We start from the raw sequence: 22,202 nt of genomic DNA on the forward strand, positions 1-22,202 counted from the left end.
CACCCCTAAGGGGAAATGTCCAAATTTGTCCCAATTAGCCATTTTCCCTCTTCGGTGTCATGTGAGTCGTTAGTGTTACAAGGTCTCAGGTGTGAATGGGGAGCAGGTGTGTTAAATTTGGGGTTATGGCTTTAGAAAGATTGACAAGACCCTAAAACTGAGCTGCAGCACAGTGGCCAAGACCATACAGCAGTTTAACAGGACAGGTTCCACCCAGAACAGGCCTCACCATGGTCGACCAAAGGAGTTGAGTGCACATGCTCAGCGTCATATCCAGATGCAGTCTTTGGGAAATATACTTATGAGTGCTGTCAGCATTGCTGCAGAGATTGAAGGGGTGGGGGGGGGGTCAACCTGTCAGTGCTCAGATCATACGCCACACACTGCATCAAATTGGTCTGCATGGCTGTCATCCCAGAAGTAAGCCTCATCTAAAGATGATGCACAAGAAAGCTCGCAAACAGTTTTCTGAAGACAAGCAGAATAAGGACATGGATTAATGGAGCCATGTTATGTGGTCTGATGATAGGATAAACTTATTTTGTTCAGATGGTGTCAAGCGTGTGTGGCGGCAACCAGGTGAGGAGTAGAAAGACAAGTGTGTCTTGCCTACAGTCAAGCATGGTGGTGGGAGTGTCATGGTCTGGGGCTGCATGAGTGCTGCCGGCACTGGGGAGCTACAGTTCATTAAGGGAACCATGAATGCCAACATGTACTGTGACATACTGAAGCAAAGCATGATCCCCTCCCTTCAGAGACTGGGCTGCAGGGCAATATTCCAACATGATAACGACCCCAAACACACCTCAAAGACAACCACTGCCTTGCTAAAGAAGCTGAGGGTAAAGGTGATGGACTGGCCAAGCATGTCTCCAGACCTAAACCCTATTGAGCATGTGTGGAGCATCCTCAAACAGAAGGTGGAGGAGCGCAAGGTCTCTAACATCCATCAGCTCCGCGATGTCGTCATGGTGGAGTGGAAGAGGACTCCAGTGGCAACCTGTGAAGCGCTGGTGAACTCCATGCCCAAGAGTAACCCATGCTGGAAAATAATGGTGGCAAACAAAATATTGACACTTTGGGCACAATTTGGACATTTTCACTTAGGGGTGTACTCACTTTTGTTGCCACTGGTTTAGACATTAATGGCTGTGTGTTAAGTTATTTTGAGGGGACAGCAAATTTACACTGTTATACAAGCTGTACACTCACTACTTTACATTGTAGCAAAGTGTAATTTCTTCAGTGTTGTCACATGAAAAGATATAATAAAATATTTACAAAAACGTGAGGGGTGTACTCACTTTTGTGAGATACTGTGTATATATACAGGTATGTAAAGACTGGTGACAGAAGTATAGTTGTCTTCTTGTTTTTATCTTACATTCACTATACCAGATAATTAAGTCTGTGATACGGTGTGGGTATGTAGTGGTCCCCTTGCTGTATGTTAGTAGGTGAACTGGTTATTAATACCCAGAAGCTATGGTCATCAATAGTAAGCTTTAAAACATAGGAGCACTTGCCTATTACCCCTTCTTGTCTGGATGCATGGAAACAGGTAATATATTGCAGCTTACCAATCATTAGATGTGGTGGCTGCATTTGTTTTCTTTTTTTAGGCTTTTTTTTACAACCTGTTTTCACCTGGTGATCTGGCTAGTAACACACCTCTTGAATTACAGTGCCCCCACTCTGGATGAAGGAGCACAGGGGGCACCTTTGGACAGCAGCATTGTCAGTTGTCAGTCTGGGGAGGGGGGGGATAGGATGTTCTAGCAGATTTAGATACACTAACACATCAAAGCCAAACTCCAGATAATAGTTTACAAACAGTTACAGCAAGCAGTTATTTTTTTCCTTTTTGGATAAAGATTTACATAAATAAATAAAAGTTGATCATTGTAAGCACCCTGTCAGTGGTAAATGGTTTGTGTAATTTCTGTAACTGATACATCTGCAAGAGAGCTTTTGAAAAACAACCCAACTGGCTGGATCACCAGAAGAAAATAGAAGAAAGTAGTTGAAATAGAAAACAAATGCAGCCATCACATCTAAGAATTGGTAAGCTGCAATATAGCCCCTATAACATATATAAATAATGGAGGCTCAGCATCACATATGGGTGTTACCTAGGATGGTCTACATGCAAATACAGCCTGCCAAGTAATGCCGACTCCTCCAGGCTGACATCCATTCATCAGGGCATTGTGATATTTGCATATCTCCTCCCAAGATCCAGACCACTGCTTGTATCGGGGCTGAGGGCTCTGAGAAGGGACCTGTGGTGGAAAGGTGCTGAGATATTTTTATGAAGCTATGTACAACACCCTCTCCATCCCCCCCACTAGCCATGATCTGTCTGAACTGCATAGAGAGGCACAGATATCCAGTGATGACTTCAATTAGTCGAAAATAAGGTATGTAATATAAACAGAAAGATTTTATTGAAATAAAAATGAATGTGTTTATAATGGGGGATGGAGAAACAAAGGAAAGTAATATATAAACAGTTAAAATTTCAGGTTTAACTTGTTTGAGGTTTTTCTGTCTTCCAGTTGCATAAATATGTGAAACGAATAAAAAATCCATATAAGACGGCAGACAGAATGACCTTCTTTGACGAAAATGGGGAATTTCCCTTCCACTACAAAATAGTAAATTGGGTGAAGTCTTACCGCCGCTTAAGAATAAGCTCTACTGATGTTGGTTTATACACACCATGGGCTACAGAGGAAGACCAACTTCACATCAACCCCAACAATATAACATGGAACGATGGCAATAATACGGTGAGGAGGAGCACATGTGGCACTCACTTTTCATGACATTGGCCACCCATTGGACAGTTTTCACAAAAGATGTGTAACAATTATAGTCGAGCAATGACTTTTCATAGTGGTAAGCCGGGTACACGTGGGCCGAATGTCAGGAGACATTTGCTGGTTAAGAAAAAAACAGCCAACATTCACCCCGTGTGTAAGTCAGTCTGTCCGATGAGCATACTGGAAAACCAACAGCCATCCGACTCTCGATCAGCCAATGGCAGAGAGTGCTGATCGGAGTGTTCATGCAGGGGGGCGTCTCTCTGTCAGAACACAACAGCTCTGCTGGGGAGATTGCTGCACTAATGTCGGATCATTAGTACAGCATCTCCAACTGGAGCTGATAGTTTTTTTAGTTCAACCCACTGGGTTGTACAAAAAAAAAAAAAAAAAACTTGTAGTGTGTACCAGGCTTTACCAATGAACTTTATTGCTTCAAATATTATATCAGCTTTATCTGCCTCTCACATTTCAGTAAAAATAACAGAAATTAAGCAAGAAAGTAAAATATTTTGTAGGAATTATTTCTTGTTCATACTCATTGACTATGGGGTTCTCCATAGGGAATGACTTCTGCCCCTCCACCGGTTAAACTTATTTAAATTCTATGTAAACCTAAGAGCGAAATTATCCTCCAGTTTGCTCTGTTAAATATACAATTGAAGGCTGAGACCATCTACAAAAATATTTTTTATTACACTTTAACTACTTGCCGACCATCATATAGCAGTTACACTGCTACAGGGCGGCAGCTGTGCACAGGATCACATACATATATACAGTATATTATATATCTATATATGATTCTGCACTTCTGGGTAGGGTAAGCCGATCAGTGTGTACCAAGTACTCGATGTCCGCTAACACCCGCCAATCATCAGGCAGAGACACAGAACTGCGATCTGTAAACAAGGCAGATTGCCGTTATGACGGGGGAAGGAATGGAGTTTATGTTCCTACAAAGCAGGGAATAAATTCCGTCTCTTCTCCTAGTAAAAAAATCTCACACAGTACACATAAACACTGGTTAGGCACACGTTTAACCTTTTTTTTGCCCTAGATGTTTAAGACCTTCCCAGCCAGTGTCATTAGTACAGTGACAGTCCATATTTTTAGCACTGATCACTGTATTAGTGTCACTGGTCCCCAAAAAGTGTCAAAAGTGTTAGTGTCAGATGTCCACCAGAATATCACCGCCCCACTATAAGTCGCTGCTCGCCACCATTACTAGTAAAAAAAAAAAAAAATAAATAAAAAATAAATAAATAAATATAAATATCCCACAGTTTGCAGACGCGATAACTTTTGTGCAAACCAATGAAAATATGCTTATTGGGATTCTTTTTACCAAAAATATGTAGCAGAATACATTTTGGCCTAAATTTATGAAGACATTTTGTTTTTTAAATATTGTAAAATATTGTTTTTTTTTGTTTTCTCAAAATTGTCAGTATTTCTCTGTCGCTCATTGACAGACGCAGACTTCTTGATTAATATCAGTAGGGATATACTGCCCCCTACAGGAGTAGGACACTAGGCAGGAAAAAGTTCTGGTCACACCTATGGGCAGTCCCAGGGGGTCTATCCTCTCTCTCCCTGCTATAGGATGTCAGTTTTTTTTCTGCCTAGTCAGGGGTAAGGACCTAAGTTCCTTGCTGGGATCTCTGGTCCTGGCAAGCTTTTTTAGCTAAATCTTTTTTTAGTTAGCTTTTTTCTCCAGTTGTTCCTGTGAGATCTTCAAGCAATTATGCCGGATCTGGGCGACGGGCTGGATGTTGAGATCCAGTGGTCACCCCAGCCGGCCTACGAGCGTGTGCAGGCCCTAGCTTCGCGCTGGGTCGGCCGCGACATAGTCCCACTGAGCAGGGACTGGCCCCGCAAGTTAAACGTCTCGCCAGGTCGCCTACGACCAGTCTGAATCTGAGTCGCGGCGTCCGTGTTGGCCGACAGCCCCCCCACCTCGGTGGAGAGGGGTTCTGTCAGGAGTTGGCACCCGCCTGTTCTGGTATGGTGAGTAGAATGTTCCCCCTCTCCCCCTGACCGGTTTGGGGTAGACACGGCCCCTCCCTGGGATGGTTGGACCCTCATGATCCCGGGTTCCCCTCTGACCTGTTATGCACCCCCCACCTATCTGCCCCCTCCTTCAATCTGGGTTACAGACCGCATATGGGGGCGGTGGGGTGCGCCGCTGGTGTTGCCCTAAACGATCGTGTGGGGGGGTTACTACCTGTGCCTTCAGGTCCATCCACCGATCGATCTGTGGGTAGGCACACGGAGGTCCCCTTTTTGGCACTGCGGACCGCACGGGGCCGCCATTTTGTTGTAGCCTACATGTGCTCTGCATGGAGGCGGCCATCTTGGTACACCCAGCTCATCTTGCTTGAGAGCTGAGCAGCTGTGGGAGTTACTGAGGGCGTGTAAGGGGGCGGAGCCCCTCCATAGACCCGGGAAAAATCACTCCACAGGATTTCCTGTCATGTAAGAGAGCAGTCCTGCTTTGAATTCTGGTGCATCGTGTGGTGAGCCTTTTGGGGTCTCTCTTCTCTCTCTCTGCGGGGGTCTCGAGGCACGTGACCACTGAGGGGCGCTGTAGCGCTGGGGGATTCTTTAAAAAAAAAAAAAGTTTTTTCGTTTATTTTTAAATTTTGTCATTTTTTGCTGACAGGTTTCCCTGGCGTTGCCATGGACCCTACTGCACATGTGTCCCCATCTGATCCCCACGAGGTGGCCGCAGGGCCCTCCGATTCTCTGCTCACCATTGATGCATTTTCGGCGGTCCTGGAGTCATTTGTGTCCCGGGTGGAGGTGGCCTGTCAGGGACAGGGGGGCTAAAAAACGACCCCCGCCTACCCCTGTCTTGTCTGATGCCTCAGACTCTGATTCTGAGCCGGTCGTTGCTGCTGTGGGTTCCTCCTTTAGGGTTGATGTCCCGCGCCCTGTCTCCTCTGACAGTGAGGATGACCTCCCTGACTCTGCCATAGCACAGGACAAGGCACTGGTGGACGCACTGATTATGTCAGTCCAGGAGACCCTAAAACTGGAGGTTGCATCAGTGGAGGCAGTTCAGACGGAAGTTGCCTTTGGCACTCGCAAGCCCTCCAAGGTGGAAAAGGTGTTTCCCTTTCCTAAATGCTTTGATGATATTATTAAAGATGAGTGGGCCCATCCAAAACGACCCCCTGGGATGCCTAAACGTATTGCTAGGCGCTACCCATTGAAGAGTCCCTCCTTAAAAAATGGACAGTGCCACCTGCGGTGGATCCGCCGGTTTCCAGAATAAATAAGGCCACGGTTATCCCGGTGGAGGTTTCCCCTTCCTTTTGGGATCTAGTTGACCGTAGGGCGGAATCTGTGTCCCGTTCCATATTCTCCCTGGCAGGGTCGGCCTTAAGGCCAGTGTTTACCATTCACAGACATTGACGGAATGGGCCAAGCTATTACGCCATGACCTGGAGGTGAGAAGTCTCCCTCCTGCCGTGCCGGAGTTGCTGGAGCAAATAGTGCAGGGGCTACAGTTTGCTTGTGACGCCGCACTGGACGCTGCCCCATTGCTGGGGCGTGTGTCGATCTCGGCGGTGGTCCTCTGGCGCATGCTATGGTTAAAGTGCTGGTCGGCGGATCAGGCTTCCAAAAATGCATTGACTGATCTCCCCTTTCAGGGGGATCGCCTGTTTGGTGCTACCTTGGATGAGATTATTAAGGATCTCACTGGGGGCAAGAACACCTTTCTACCACAGGCTAATAAGGGTAAGGAACCTCGTCGCAGGCCGGGCTTGAGGCTCACGGGCAGCAACCACTCATCGGTCTGCTGTTCAATGCCCCTCCACAACTCCTGCGCGGTGTGTGTTTTTTTCCCCCAAACAGGCAAGTTTTAAAACTGTCTGCTGTCGTTTACCCCTGGCTGTGCTGAAGTTGGTGGTGAAGGTGTTACGCTGACCAGAAGAGGAGGCGGTAGAGGATGAGGAAGCGGAGTAGGAGGAGTTAGGAACAGGAGGCAAACTGAAGCGCCCTGCAATCCCTGGTGGTGGAAGGACATGCGCCAAACTGCTATCCGCCTCAGGCCCAGCCACCACTGCATTTACCCAGTGTTCTGTTAGGGAGATATAATATCCCTGACCATGCTTACTGGTCCATGTATCCGTAGTTAGGTGGACCTTGCCACAGATGGCTTTGCAGAGTGCATACCTGATTTTTTCCCCCACTTGGTTGTGCAGGGAAGGGATGGCTTGCCTGGAAATGTAGTGGCTGCTGGGCACGACGTACTGTGAGACAGCCACCACCATAAGGGTTTTAAAACTCTGCGTCTCCACCAGCCGGAATGACAGCATTTCAAAGGCCAGGAATTTTGAAATGCTGGCATTCATGGCCAGGGATCGTGGGTAGGAGGGAACTTCCTCTTCCGCTCCAGTGTTTGGGAGATAGAAAGCTGAACGCTTCCACGGGACATTGTGGAGATGGTTGTTGGTGACCCAGGTGGTGGTGTTGCTGGTGGATCCTCTGTTTGCGGGGTGGCAGGTGCCACTGTCACTACAGAAGTGGATGAAAAGGCCGAGACTGCAGCAGCAGAAGAGGAAGCAGGAGAAGCCAGAGACCTTTCTTGGTTTTTGAGGTGTTCACTCCACTGCAGCTCGTGCTTTGCACTTAGATGCCTGGTCATGCAGGTTGTGCTTAGTTTGAGAAGGTTTATGCCTCGCTTCAGGCTCTGATTGCACAGCGTGCAAACCACTCGTGTCCTATCATCATCACATTGTCTGAAGAACTGCCATGCTAGGGAACTCCTGTGAGCTGGCTTTGGTGTGCTCGGTCCCTTGCTGTGTTGGGCAGTAGCATGCATAGTGTCTAGGGCACGGCCGCTCCGCTTTTGCACCCTGCTCCCTCTTCTGCTGTGCTGGTGGCTCTGTGCGACCACCGCCTCTTCCTCCAAACTACTCAGGTCCCCTGCATGACGTTCATTCCATGTGGGGTCGAGGACCTCATTGTCCTCCACATCGTCTTCCAAACAGTCTTCACCCCTGCCCTCCTTGTTGGTCTCCAAAATTCGGAATTCCGCAGCAGTTGGCACCTGTGTTTCGTCATCACCCGAGACGTGCTGCGATGGTCCTCTCATGTACTCATAAGGAGACATAAGTGGTTGGGCATCGGTGCACTCAATCTCTTCCACTTCTGAGGCAGGGCTAGGTGGATGGCCCTGGGAAACCATGCTAACAGAGTCATCAAAAAGAAGAAGAGACTGCTCCATGACTTGGGGCTCAGACTGCTTGGCCGATTTGCAAGGGGGTGAGGTGAAAGATTGATGGGCATCGGCTGCAGGTGCCAACTCTGACCTATCAGCAGAAGACTGAGGGTGGGAGACAATGTGAAGGAACTGGAGGCACTGTCAGCAACCCAATCTACTATCACCTGTATTTGTTCTGGCCTCAACATTTGTAGAGGCACATTAGGCCCTGCCAAATACTGCTGCAGGTTCTGTCGCCTACTCGCAGCTGAGGAAGGTGTTTCACCTGTGCGTGTAGCTGGCACAGATCGACCATGTCCTCTCCTTGCAACAGGAGCTCCACCAGCAACACCACGACCCAGGCCACTTCCCTTATTTGACCTTCTCCTCATATTTATCGAATTTTAGATCTTCCCCGAAATGGGTTTTTATTACAACGCACAATACAACAGTATGTAATGGGTGTATCTCACTGTAACATATGCAGACAGGGCCGCAATAAACTTTTTTTGCCCCTAAATGTTTTTTTTTTATTGCAACACGCAATACAACAGTATGCAATGGGTGTATGTCACTGTGACATATGCAGGCAGGGCCGCAATCAACTCTTTTGTCCCCTAAATGTTTTTTTTTTATTGCAACGCGCAATACAACAGTATGCAATGGGTGTATGTCCCTGTAACATATGTAGACAGGGCCGCTATCAGCTCTTTTGTCCCCTAAATGTTTTTTTTTTTATTGCAAAGCGCAATACAACAGTATGCAATGGGTGTATCTCACTGTAACATATGCAGACAGGGCCGCAATGAACTCTTTTGTCCCCTAAATGTTTTTTTTTATTGCAAATTGCAATACAACAACAGTATGCAATGGGTGTATCGCACTGTAACGTATGAATGAAAAACTGAAAAATAATTGTCCCCTTAATTGGTGCTTGTTGAATAGCAGATTTGAAATGCAGTGTCTGACTAAATGCTGTAAGTCACAGTAAAATATGAAGGAAAAAAGTTTTTTCTTTTCAAAATGCAGATTAAGCAGATACATATGCACTGAGGTTGCAGGAAATGCCCGCTACACACCGCACGCCTAACAGGTTGGATACTGTTGTTGTTCTATTCCGCTATTGAATAAAAAAAAAAAAAAAAAACATTTGAATGAAAAACTGAAAAATATTTTTTTCCCCTAAATACTGAAAAATAAATATTTTCCCCTTACATTGGTGCTTTTTGAAGAGCAGGTTAGAAAAGCAATGTCTGTCTAAAGACTGTATGTCAAAGTTAAATATGAAGGAAAAAATCTTTTTTCTTTTTTAAATGCAGATTAAGCAGACACTGAGCTTGCATGAAATGTGCAGCACTGCACGCCTAACAGACTGATTAAAGTTTTTTTTTCCCCTTTCTCCTCCTCACTGGGCTCAGGTCAGGGCATAAAGATCGTGCACCCCCACACAATCAAATCAATGTAGATCCCTGTCTGATTAAAGCAGATTGTTCCTATTCTATGCTTTCCCTAAAAGCAATCTCCAGACTGGCCCTACAGTAAACTCCTATCTCTCCCTCCGGGCAAAAAGATCGTGAACTGCACCCCCACACAACCAAATCAATGTTAATCACTGTCTGATTAAAGCAGATTGATCCTATCCTATGCTTTCCCTACAAGCAATCTCTCCAGCCTCGCCCTACAGTAAACTCCTATCTCTCCCTCAGCAGCAGTCAGGAACCTCTCCCTAGTATAGTTATAGCAGAGTGACGTGCGTCGCTGTATGACTCCAGCTTATATAGACTCTGGGTCACATGCTGCACTGGCCAATCACAGCCATGCCATTAGTAGGCATGGCTGTGATGGCTTCTAGGGCACACTTGTTAAACGCTTGCTGATTGGCTGCCTTGCACCTGTTGAAACCGCGCCAAAACATCAAATAACATTACCGAACGACGGACAATACCCGAACATACAGTGAAATGTTCGGGTTCCGGTCCAGGTACCGAATACCCAAAAGTCTGGTATGATCCCGAACAATACAGTCTGGGTTCGCTCAACCCAGTTATATCATGTAAGTGATATTATCTTTTCCAATAAATATGACAGTTTTACACTATGGTGCCTTTCCCATTTTGTATGGGTATGTATGTCCCAATACCCCGTGAGCTCTGCGGACCTCTATGGATCAGTGGTTGTGATCCCCTGTTTGGACTCAATGATCTGGTGGAGTGTACAAGTGTCTTGTTACCCTTGTGGTCAAGTGATTCTGGTAAGCAGCCATTTTTACTTGTGGTGGACATCTTTAACCACTTAAGCCCCGGAGGATTTGGCTGCTAAAGGACCAGGGGTTTTTTTGCGCTTTTTTACTGCGTGAGTTTAACGGACAATTGCGCGGTCGTGCGACGCTGTACCTAAACGAATTTGACGTCCTTTTTTTCCCACAAACAGAGCTTTTTTTTGGTGGTATTTGATCACCTGTGCGATTTTTTGATCACGCGCTATAAACAAAAAAAGAGCGTAAATTTTGCAAAAATAACAATATTTTTCACATTTTTTTATATGAAATTCCCCCCAAAAAAAAGTAAAAATCAAAATTTTTTAACATTTTTCGGCCAATTTGTTTTATGCTACCTATATTTGGTAAAATAAAATCGCAAAAAGCGTATTTTGATTGGTTTGCGCAAAAGTTATCGCGTTTACTAACAAAGGGAAAGATTTTTGTCATTTTTGTTTTTTTTTTTTTAACGCGTAATGGCGGCGATCTGCGATTTTTTTTTCGGTACTGCGACATTGCGGCGGACAGATCGGACCCTTGACTGACATTTTTGACACTTTTGGGGTTACCAGTGACATTACTGCAGTAATCAGTGCTATACATATGCACTGTTACTGCAAAAATGACACTGGCAGGGAAGGGGTTAACTTTATTGGACAGGGAGGGGTTAAGTGTGTCCTAGGGGCGTGATTCTAACTGTGTAGGGACATTCCTATTGGTGTAAAAGCAAAGATCAACCGTTCTACATAGTAGAATGGACAGATCTTCACTTTTACACAGGGAGAACTGACAGGCAGCTTGTTTACACAAGCTGCTCTGTCTTTCTCCCTTCACAGGAGCGATCGCAGTGTGACTGGCGGACATCGAGTCCGCCGGTCACACGCACTGACTTGCCTGTGAACGAGCCGCGGCGGGCGCGATAGGCTCGCAAGTCAGTGACAGGCGAGTGACGTACCGATACGTCACTCTGCCTGGCCGGGGCTGACCGCCGCAGTATATAGTCGTGCGGCGGTCGGCAACCGGTTAATCGATGGTGGTTATCCATTAAATATACAGTCTCACACTGTGTCTCCACATTGAAGAATTACCTTTGGAGTGTCACTGGTCATATTATAGACTTATACCAGTATACAGTTTCATACTGTAATTAAAGTATATTTTCCCAATTTTGGCCTATCACGGGTGGTTTATTATTGTTGTTTATATATCACCTTTCATATGTTTTGTGTTTGTCACTATACACAATTATTCATTGCATTTTTAGCGCAACTATTTCTGGTATTTTTGTCTGTTTGGGTGTTATCTCACTTTTTAGTTGCAGCTTTTATTTATCTATTTATTTTCTCTGGTATTGTATAGCACAGTTATTTTTTCCTTTTTCACAAGTTCTATATTTTAGTATTCATTTCTAAATCTACATTGATCCTTCCTGGTGAGAGCATGTCTAGGGCATATTTCCAGTATGTTTCCCTTTGGCAGAGACGCTGTAATTTCTCTGCTTCGGGGAAACTGGCAGGGATGGATTCAATGACCCACACTTTAGGCCATTGGTGGATTTCTGGTGGTATTCTGTAAAATATCGGGGGATGCTGTGGTCATCTCTGCCACCCTCAATGAACCGACGATGCTCCCCAAAACGCTTGCGTAGGGTGCGTATTGTTCTGCCTACGTAATGGACCCATTGGATCCGATGGATCCACTCTCCCCCTCAGATAAGACAAAGGACAAGCGATTTGCATGAGGACTTTTCTATGATATGCCTTCTTTTAACCACGATCCTATAACATTTTTTAACCCCTTGTGCACTATAATAAAACTTTTAATATTGCACTTAGAGGTGCCTTTCTCTCTCTCAAGACATGTTGACAGGCATACTGAAAAATAGATTTGGGGTTTGCATGCACTTTAAAGGGAAATGTAAGCAATGGATAAGGAGATACAGTAACATTTTGCAACACACTTCTATTGAATCCCCAATGTTATTTCAAACAAGTACATTTTTTTTTTCTATATTTCCTTTTAGAAGCTGAAATCTCTCTGTGCGGATGTTTGTTTGCCCGGATACAGAAAAAAGCCACAATCTACAATCCACTCTTGCTGCTATGACTGTGTCCCATGTTCAGAAGGGCAGATATCCAATAAGACAGGTATATTTTATATTGCTTCTACTCTTCAGAAGAGCTGCCTGGGTGTCAGTGTAGTTTTCCATATACAGTATCTCACAAAAGTGAGTACACCCCTCACATTTCTGTAAATATTTTATTATATATTTTCAGGTGACAACACTGAAGAAATGACACTTTGCTACAATGTAGTGTAGTGAGTGTACAGCTTGTATAACAGTGTAAATTTGCTGTCCCCTCAAAATAACTCAACACACAGCCATTAATGTCTAAACCACTGGCAACAAAAGTGAGTACACCCCTAAGTTGAAATGTTCAAATTGGGCCCAATTAGCCATTTTCCCTCCCCGGTGTCATGTGACTCGTTAGTGTTACAAGGTTTCAGGTGTGAATGGGGAGCAGGTGTGGTAAGTTTGGTGTTATCGATCTCACTCTTTTATACTGGTCACTGGAAGTTCAACATGGCACCTCATGGCAAAGAACTATCTGAGGATCTGAAAAAAGAATTGTTGCTCTACATAAAGATGGCCTAGGCTATAAGAAGATTGCCAAGACCCTGAAACTGAGCTGCAGCACGGTGGCCAAGACCATACAGCAGTTTAACAGGACATGTTCCACTCAGAACAGGCCTCACCATGGTCGACCAAAGAAGTTGAGTGAACGTGCTAAGTGTCATATCCAGAGTTTGTCTTTGGGAAATAAACATATGAGTGCTGCCAGCATTGCTGCAGAGGTTGAAGGGGTGGGGAGTCAGCCTGTCAGTGCTCAGACCATACGCTGCACACTGCATCAAATTGTTCTGCCTGGCTGTCATCCCAGAAGGAAGCCTCTTCCGAAGATGATGCTCAAGAAAGCCCGCAGACAGTTTGCTGAAGACAAGCAGACTAAGGACATGGATTACTGGAATCATGCCCTGTGGTCTGATGAGACCAAGATAAACCTATTTGGTTCAGATGCTGTCAAGCGTGTGTGGCAGCAACCAGGTGAGGAGTACAAAGACAAGTGTGTCTTGCCTACAGTCAAGCAGGTTGGTGGGATTGTCATGGTCTGGGGCTGCATGAGTGCTGCTGGCAGTGGGGAGCTACAATTCATTGAGGGAACCATGAATGACAACATGTACTGTGACATACTGAAGCAGAGCATGATCCCCTCCCTTCCAAGACTGGGCCACAGGGCAGTATTCCAACCTAACGACCCCAAACACACCTCCAAGATAACCACTGTCTTGCTTAAGAAGCTGAGGGTAAAGGCAATGGACTGGCCAAGCATGTCTCCAGACCTAAACCCTATTGAGCCTCTGTGGGGCATCCTCAAACGGAAGGTGGAGGAGCGCAAGGTCTCTAACATCCACCAGCTCTGTGATGTCATCATGGAGGAGTGGAAAAGGACTCCACTGGCAACCTGTGAAGCTCTGGTAAACTCCATGCCCAAGAGGGTTAAGGCAGTGCTGGAAAATAATGGTGGCCACACAAAATATTGACACTGAGGGCCCAAATTGGACATTTTCACTTAGGGGTGTACTCACATTTTTTGCCAGCGGTTTTGATATTAATGGCTGTGTGTTGAGTTATTTTGAGGAGACAGCAAATTTACACTGTTATACAAGCTGTACACTCACTAATTTACATTGTAGCAAAGTGTCACGTTGTCAATGTTGTCACATGAAAAGATATAATAAAATATTTACAAAAATGTGAGGGGTGTACTCACTTTTGTGAGATACTGTATATCACAAAGGCTATCACTTGTCCATCACAGAGGATTGATTTCCCTAACAGAAGCACCCTATGATTCTTGTAATATTTTATATACAGTTTTTATTTAATAATGTTTTCTAATATATATATATATATATATATATATATATATATAAAACCCGATTCCCAAAAAGTTGGGACACTGTACAAATTGTGAATAAAAACAAAATGCAATGCTGTGGAAGTTTCAAATTTCAATATTTTATTCAGAATGCAACATAGATGACATATCAAATGTTTAAACTGAGAAAATGTATAATTTTAAGGGAAAAATAAGTTAATTTTAAATTTCATGGCATCTACACATCTCAAAAAAGTTGGGACAAGGCCATGTTTACCACTGTGTGGCCTCCCCTATTCTTTTTATAACAGTCTGCAAACGTCTGGGAACTGAGGAGACAAGTTGCTCAAGTTTAGGAATAGGAAATTTGTCCTTCTAGTTGCTCAACTGTCTTAGGTCTTCTTTTTCATATCTTCCTCTTTATGATGCGCCAAAGGTTTTCTATGGGGGAAAGATCTGGACTGCAGGCTGGCCATTCAAGTACCCGGATCCTTCTTATACGCAGCCATGATGTTGTAATTGATGCAGGATGTGGTCTGGCATTGTCATGTTGGAAAATGCAAGGTCTTCCCTGAAAGAGACAACGTCTGGATGGGATCATATGTTGTTCTAGAACTTGGATATACCTTTTAGCATTGATGGTGCCTTTCCAGATGTGTAAGCTGCCCGTGCCACACACACTCATGCAACCCCATACCATCAGAGATGCAGGCTTCTGAATTGAGCGCTGATAACAACTTGGGTTGTCCTTGTCCTCTTTAGTCCGGATGACATGGTGTCCCAGTTTTCAAAGAACTTCAAATTTTGATTCATCTGACCACAGAACAGGTTTCCACTTTGCCACAGTCCATTATAAATGAGCCTTGGCCCAGAGAAAACGCCTGCGCTTTTGGATCATGTTTAGATATGGCTTCTTTTTTGGCCTATCAAGTTTTAGATGGCAACGGCGAATGGCAGGGTGGATTGTGTTCACCGACAATGTTTTCTGGAAGTATTCCTGAGCCCATGTTGTGATTTCCATTACAGTAGCATTCCTGTATGTGATGCAGTGCTGTCTAAGGGGCAAAAGATCATGGGCATCCAGTATGGTTTTCCAGCCTTGACCCTTACACACAGAGATTGTTCCAGATTCTCTGAATCTTTGGATGATATTATGCACTGTAGATGATGATAACTTCAAACTCTATCAAATTTTTTTCTGAGAAACTCCTTTCTGATATTGCTCCACTATTTTTCGCCGCAGGATTGGGGAAATTGGTGATCCTCTGCCCATCTTGACTTCTGAGAGACACTGCCACTCTGAGAGGCTCTTTTTATACCCAATCATGTTGCCAATTGACCTAATAAGTTGCAAATTGGTCCTCCAGCTGTTCCTTATATGTACATTTAACTTTTCCAGCCTCTTATTGCTGCCTGTCCTAACTTTTTTGGAATGTGTAGCTCTCATGAAATCCAAAATAAGCCAATATTCTGCATGACATTTCAAAATGTCTCACTTTCAACATTTAATGTTATCTATATTATATTGTGAATAAAATATAAGATTATGAGATTTGTAAAATAGTCCATTTACTTTTTACTCACAATTTGTACAGTGTCCCAACTTTGGGTTTGTATATCTAAATATATATATACACACACACACACACACACACACACACACACACACACACACACAGTATCTCACAAAAATCAGTACACCCCTCACATTTTTGTTAATATTTTATTCTATCTTTTTATGTGACAACACTGAAGAAATGACACTTTGCTACAATGTGCTACTACTACTACTGCAAGTAGTGAGTGTACAGCTTATATAACAATGTAAATTTGCTGTCCCCTCAAAATAACTCAACACACAGCCATTAATGTCTAAACTGCTGACAAAAAAAGTGAGTACACCCCTAAATTGAAATGTCCAAACTGGGCCCAATTAGCCATTTTTCCTCCCAGGTGTCATGTGATTCATTAATTTTACAAGGTCTCAGGTGTGAATGGGGAGCAGGTATGTTAAATGTGGTGTTATCCCTCTCACCCTCTCATACTGGTCACTGGAAGTTCAACATGGCACCTTAATGGCAAAGAACTCTCTGAGGATCTGAAAAAAAGAATTGTTGCTCTACATAAGGATGGCCTAGGCTATAAGAAGATTGCCAAGACCCATGAAACTGAGCTGCAGCATTGTGGCCAAGACCATACAGTGGTTTAACAGGACAGGTTCCACACAGAACAGGCCTCTTCCTGGTCAAAGAAGTTGCTCAGCGTCATATCTAGAGGTTGTGTTTGAGAAATAGACGTATGAGTGCTGCCAACATTGCTGAAGAGGTTGAAGGGGTGGGGGGTCAGCCTGTTCTCATACCATACGCCGCATACTGCATCAAATTGGTCTGCATGGCTGTCGCAAACAGTTTGCTGAAGACAAGCAGACTAAGGACATACAGTAAATTACTGGAACCATGTCCTGTGGTCTGATAAGACCAAGATAAACTTATTTGGTTCAGATGGTGTCAAGCGTGTGTGGCAGCAACCAGGTGAGGAGTACAAACGCAAGTGTGTCTTGCCTACAGTCAAGCATGGTGGTGGGAGTGTCATGGTCTGGGGCTGTATAAGTGCTGTCGGCACTGGGAGGCTACAGCTCATTGAGGAAACCATGAATGCCAACATGTTCTGTGACATACTGAAGCAGAGCATGATCCCCTCCCCTCGGAGACTGGGCCACAGGGCAGTATTCAAACATGATAAGGACCCAAAACACACCTCCAAGACGACCACTGCCTTGCTAAAGAAGCTGAGGGTAAAGGTGATGGACTGGCCAAGCATGTCTCCAGACCTAAACCCTATTGAGTATCTGTGGGGTATCTTCAAATGGAAGGTGGAGGAGCGCAAGGTCTATAACATCCACCTGCTCCATGATGTCATCACACACACATACACACACTATAATGGCAAAAGTATTGGGTGGCCTGCCTTTACACGCCCATAAATGTAATGTCTTAGTCCGTAGGTTTCATTATTAGGTTGGTCCACCTTTTGCAGCTATAACAGCTTCAACTCTTCTGGGAAGGCTGTCCACGAGCTTTAGAAGTGTGTCTATGGGAATGTCTGACCATTATTCCAGAAGCAAATTTGTGAGGTCAGTCACTAAGGTTGGATGAGAAGGCCTGTCTCGCAGTCTCCACTCTAATTCTTTCCAAAGGTCAATTTGAAAGTTAAGTCAAGGGTTTTGGTCCGCAGCAGAATCGGATCGCATTGTGGTTCACAACAGTGCGATCCGATTCTGTGCAAACTGTCAGATCACACTACGATTTGCGATCTGAGCTGGGGGTGTCGTTAACTTTGAATTGACACCCCCAGCGTATGGCAGTGTAAACTGCCTGTGCTGCGGATGCGATGCGGGAACACGCAGATATATTCGCAGTGTTCTCGCATTGCATCAGTGTGAACCGGCACTGAAAGGACTGGTATAGGTGTACTATTGTTTGGTGTGCAGTATATATAGCGGTGTTATACACTTATAATATACTTTCTAATATAGAAAGCATATTATAGTGTATTTGGGTACTGCAGATATTTTGCCTCTTTCGCTGCATTAACTCTGCTATACACAGTGACAAAAGTTACTAGAAAATATTTTCATAACTGGTGTGATAAACCAGTGGCCCCCCCAAACCGACAGATTAAAGCAGGGTGTTATATACCTTCTTCCCCATATACTGCGCTTCTCTAGAGACTTTTGTCACAGGGTCATTTAAAAAATGACAGGCAGAGGAAGAGGCAGGCCCTTCCGCAGGGGTAGTAGGGGTAGGGCAGGAGCACCAGGCCGGAGCCAAAGTGGGAAGTTGCAGAAGGTGCGTTTGATTACGTCAAAGGATGCACCAGGCTTGGTTGAGTGGCTCACTCAGCCTTCCTCTTCTGCACCCTCCTCATCCTCTCTATCTGCACCCTCTTCACTCTCTGCTGTGTGCACCCCCAAAGATACCACCACCAACACCACCATATACCCTCCGCTTGAGTCACTGGAATTATTTTCCGATCCATCACAAGACATTTGCGATGCGCAGACATTGTTGGCATCGTATCAGGAAGAGGAGGTAGCAACAGCCGCCACTCAGCAATCTGATGACAGTACCAAGATCAGACCAAGGAGGTTGGTCCCCGCTGTTGCTACCTACTCCGAGATCTCTAATGTTAGTGGTGGGGAAGGTGACGTTGATGATGCAGAGGCAAAATTTCTGCAGTACCCAAATACACTTTTATGAAAGTATATTGTTATATAACACCCCCGCTTCAATCTGTCGTTTTGGGGGGCCACTGGTCTATCACACCAGTTATAATACTTTTTTCTAATTGCATTTGTCACTCTTTGTAGTTGTAGTATCGCTGCAGAACTGCTCACCAGTCACAATGCTGCACAATACAAATCCACTATAATATGCTTTCTATAATAATCCAGCATTGCGACTTCCTCATCTTCCTGCTCCTGCTCCTCGATGGCTTGATCTATGACACGACGCAATGCATGCTCCAGAAAGAAGGCGTAAGGTACGATGTCACTGATGGCACCTTGGCTGCGACTGACCAGTTTGGTGATCTCATCAAATGGCCGCAGAAGTCTGCATGCGTCGCTCATGAGCAGCCACTGGCACGGTGAAAAAAACCCAAGCTCCCCAGAACCTGTCCTGCTGCAGAGTTCGTACAGGTAGTCGTTAACTGCACGTTTCTGCTGGAGCAGCCTTTCAAGCACATACAAGGTTGAGTTCCATTGTGTCAGACAGTCACAAATAAGACGTATGACGGGCAGGTTGTGTCGCCGCTGAATATCAGCAAGGCGAGCCATGGCTGTGTAAGATCTTCTGAAATGGGCCGAGATTTTCCTGGCCTGCTGCAAGACGTCCTGGACCCCAGGGTATTTGACAATGAATCGCTGCATGACAAAGTTCAGGATGTGTGCCATGCATGGCACATGTGTAATTTTGCCCTGTTTCAGCTCGCTAGGCAGATTGGCACCGTTTTCGCACACCACTTTACCAACTGTCATTTTGAGCGGTGTTAGCCACTGATCTGCCTGTGAACGCAAAGCTGAAAGGAGTGCAGGACCAGTGTGGCTCTTGGCTTCCAGGCACAAGTGACGCAGCACAGCATGGCGACGTCTCACCTGGCATGTAGAATAGGTTCTGGGGATCTTGGGCAGCATAGCGGAAAAGACGGTAGCAGCGGAAAAGGAGGAGTCAGCAGAGGAGGAGAGGGAGGATGGAGTAGGAGGAGGAGAAGAAGAAGCAGGCCTGCATGCAATCCGTGGTGGTAAAACCAAATCTACACGGGTGCCACAGGTTACATGGTTGACGGCCGTCAGAAGGTTTACCCAGTGGGCAGTAAAAGTTATATACCTTCCCTATCCGTGTTTGCTAGACAACGTGTCTGTGGTCAGATGTATCTTGGCACCGACACTGTGTGCCAGAGATACATTCACTTGTCGCTGAACATGGCCATGTAGCTGGGATGCTCTTCTGCGAGAAATATTTCCTTTCTGGGACCTTCCATAGTGGTGTTCCAATGGCCACAAATTTTCAAAAGGCCTCCGAGTCCCACAGTTTATATGGCAGTAGCTGGCCGGCTGTCAGTTCCGACAAGCCAGCGGTCAACCATTGGGCAATTGGGTTATCCGGCAACATCATTTTTTTACCCTCGAACATTTGGGCTTTTTCTAGAAAAACGTGAGGACGGCATGATGGAAGGTGGAGTGGAGGACAATTGTGAGGAGAGAGGAGAAGGAGAAGAGGCTCAAGTGTGCTTTGTGGGTTCTGATGGCATTGCTCCCACTGGGCTTGGTGATGGGAGTCCAGGTGCCTTCTTAGGCCCCTTTCACACAGGCGGACCATTCAGATCCACCTGTCCGTTTTTTTGGCGGATCTGAATTATCCCCCCATGCATGTCTATGGGGCATCGGATGTCAGCGGAGACATGTTCACTGACATCCGATCCGATCTGTCAAATCTGGATGGATGGAAACCCTATTTTCCATCTGTCCAGTGGATCGTCCCTAGGTGAGTGTTGGGCTTACCGCAACTTATGCGTTGACTGCAAAGGCTCAAGCATCAGGGAACGCATAAACCGACAGGTGTCCGACTACATCGGATTAACGGCCAATGTGGATGCTCTGAGAAGTGATGAACCCCTATACTACTGGGTGAGCAGGCTTGACCTCTGGCCAGAGCTTGCACAATTTGCAATGGAACTGTTGGCTTGCCCCTCGTCCAGTGTCCTGTCCGAAAAGATGTTCAGCGCAGCAGGGGGGATCGTGACTGATAAGCTCACTCGCCTAGCTCACGACAGTTTTGACTACCTCACATTTCTAAAAATGAATGAGGCATTGATATCGGAGGAATTCAACACATGTGACCAGTAGACCATGTTTGATTCAAATTCCTCATGACAGGCCACAAATATCCGCCACCACCCATAACAATTAATGGTCCCTGTCTTAGATAAATACAGCGGCATAAAAGGCCTTTTATGTCCGTTGAATGCCTAATTGCTACAGTCTGTCCCAGCTCCACACAGCAACCTCTCCCTACACTGACAAAAGACTTTTGTGGACCTATTAGCTAGCGACAAGTCACTATACCACACAGCAACCTCCAGTCCCAGAATACAAAGTCCTTTGCTGTCAGGTGAACGCCTGTTGGCTAATTTTTGGGGCCTGTACTGGCCGACACTTACCTCTTTGTGAATGCCTAATTTTTCAAACTGGAATTGAAAAGCAATGGGTCTGTAAATGTTCCGCTAAATTGTGGAATGGATGCGGACCCATTTTACAGACGTGTGAATGAACCCTATATGTAATTGACATGTATTTACTGGCTGCTGTCAGTTCTGGCTGATTTAGAAAAAAAAAAATTTGGAAAAAAAAAAAATGTTATAGCAACTTTTCCAATAGCAATACTTCTGGTATGTCAGTGTCCATGTTGTGGGACTATGTTCGCGAACCTTTGAGAAAGTTTGCAGATGGCGTTCGCGAACCGCCTCTTCCGATGTTCGTCCATCACTATCTATCAGTCAGTTCAGTATAGACCATCTGTGGTGGAATCTTTTAATGCGATGTTATATTTTTCTCGTCTGTGAGTATGCATTTGACATTTTAATAAAACATTTTATACGGTGACCACGGGTAATGCACTAGGTGTTGCGCCTCCTTTTCTTTCTCTTATGTATCTCAGTTGGAGTTCCCCGCCTGAGGAGAGCAGCCCACCGGTCTTCCCCTTCGGAGTGAGCGATTGGCTGAATTGATTGTACAGACCATATATTGATATATATATATATATATATATATATATATATATATATATATATATATATATATATATATATATAGGCCACTTGATTATATATCAGGCCATTCAGTATCTATTGTTCAATTTATTATATATGAGCAGTGCAATATATATATATATATATATATATATATATATATATATATTATATATTTATCAACCAGTACTAACCTCCCCCCCCAAATCCACATCATGTCCGAAAGGCCTACAAGGAGAGGCTGATGCTCACAGGCCACAAAAAGAGGGCAAGCAGCCTCTGTGTCCACAGTGAAAAGTGGTGGTCACAGACATGGTGCATGCTCTGATGGCAGGGCACATCCATCCTGTTTTTTCCAGTGCTGGCCATGTTATTCAGCCACAACATGCAGAAGAGTTGGTGGAGTGGCTAACAAAGCCGTCCTCATCCTCTTTGTCCTCTGTCACCCAGGCTCATACTAGTTTACCTTCCACCACAGCTGCCAAAGTGGTCCATTCCACAGGCTCCTTCTCCACAGCTACTCCTTTTGTCGCCCCACCATCATGCACGGAGGAGTTACCTGAACTATTCGATCATAGTGTCAGTGACATGCTGCTGGAGGATGCACAGCAATTTGAAAGCTGTGGTGTTGGTTCCCAGGTTGATGAAGGGAATAA

At 45.1% G+C, this 22,202-nt stretch overlaps 1 protein-coding gene across 1 annotated transcript in view; it reads left to right on the plus strand.

Moving 5' to 3' along the window:
• The window catches only part of LOC309567350 (vomeronasal type-2 receptor 26-like), a gene marked incomplete at both ends in the record, with an annotated part of 116,841 nt that overhangs the window by 87,622 nt on the left and 7,017 nt on the right, over window positions 1–22,202 (plus strand). The window contains 2 exons of the mRNA XM_082272765.1: window positions 2,559–2,792; window positions 12,321–12,444. Of these exons, the coding sequence (XP_082128891.1) occupies window positions 2,559–2,792; window positions 12,321–12,444 (358 nt within the window). The remainder of the gene's footprint in view (window positions 1–2,558; window positions 2,793–12,320; window positions 12,445–22,202) is intronic.

This window comes from Pelophylax lessonae (assembly GCF_965119305.1).
Source record: "Pelophylax lessonae genome assembly, chromosome: 1".
Lineage (NCBI taxonomy): Eukaryota > Metazoa > Chordata > Amphibia > Anura > Ranidae > Pelophylax > Pelophylax lessonae.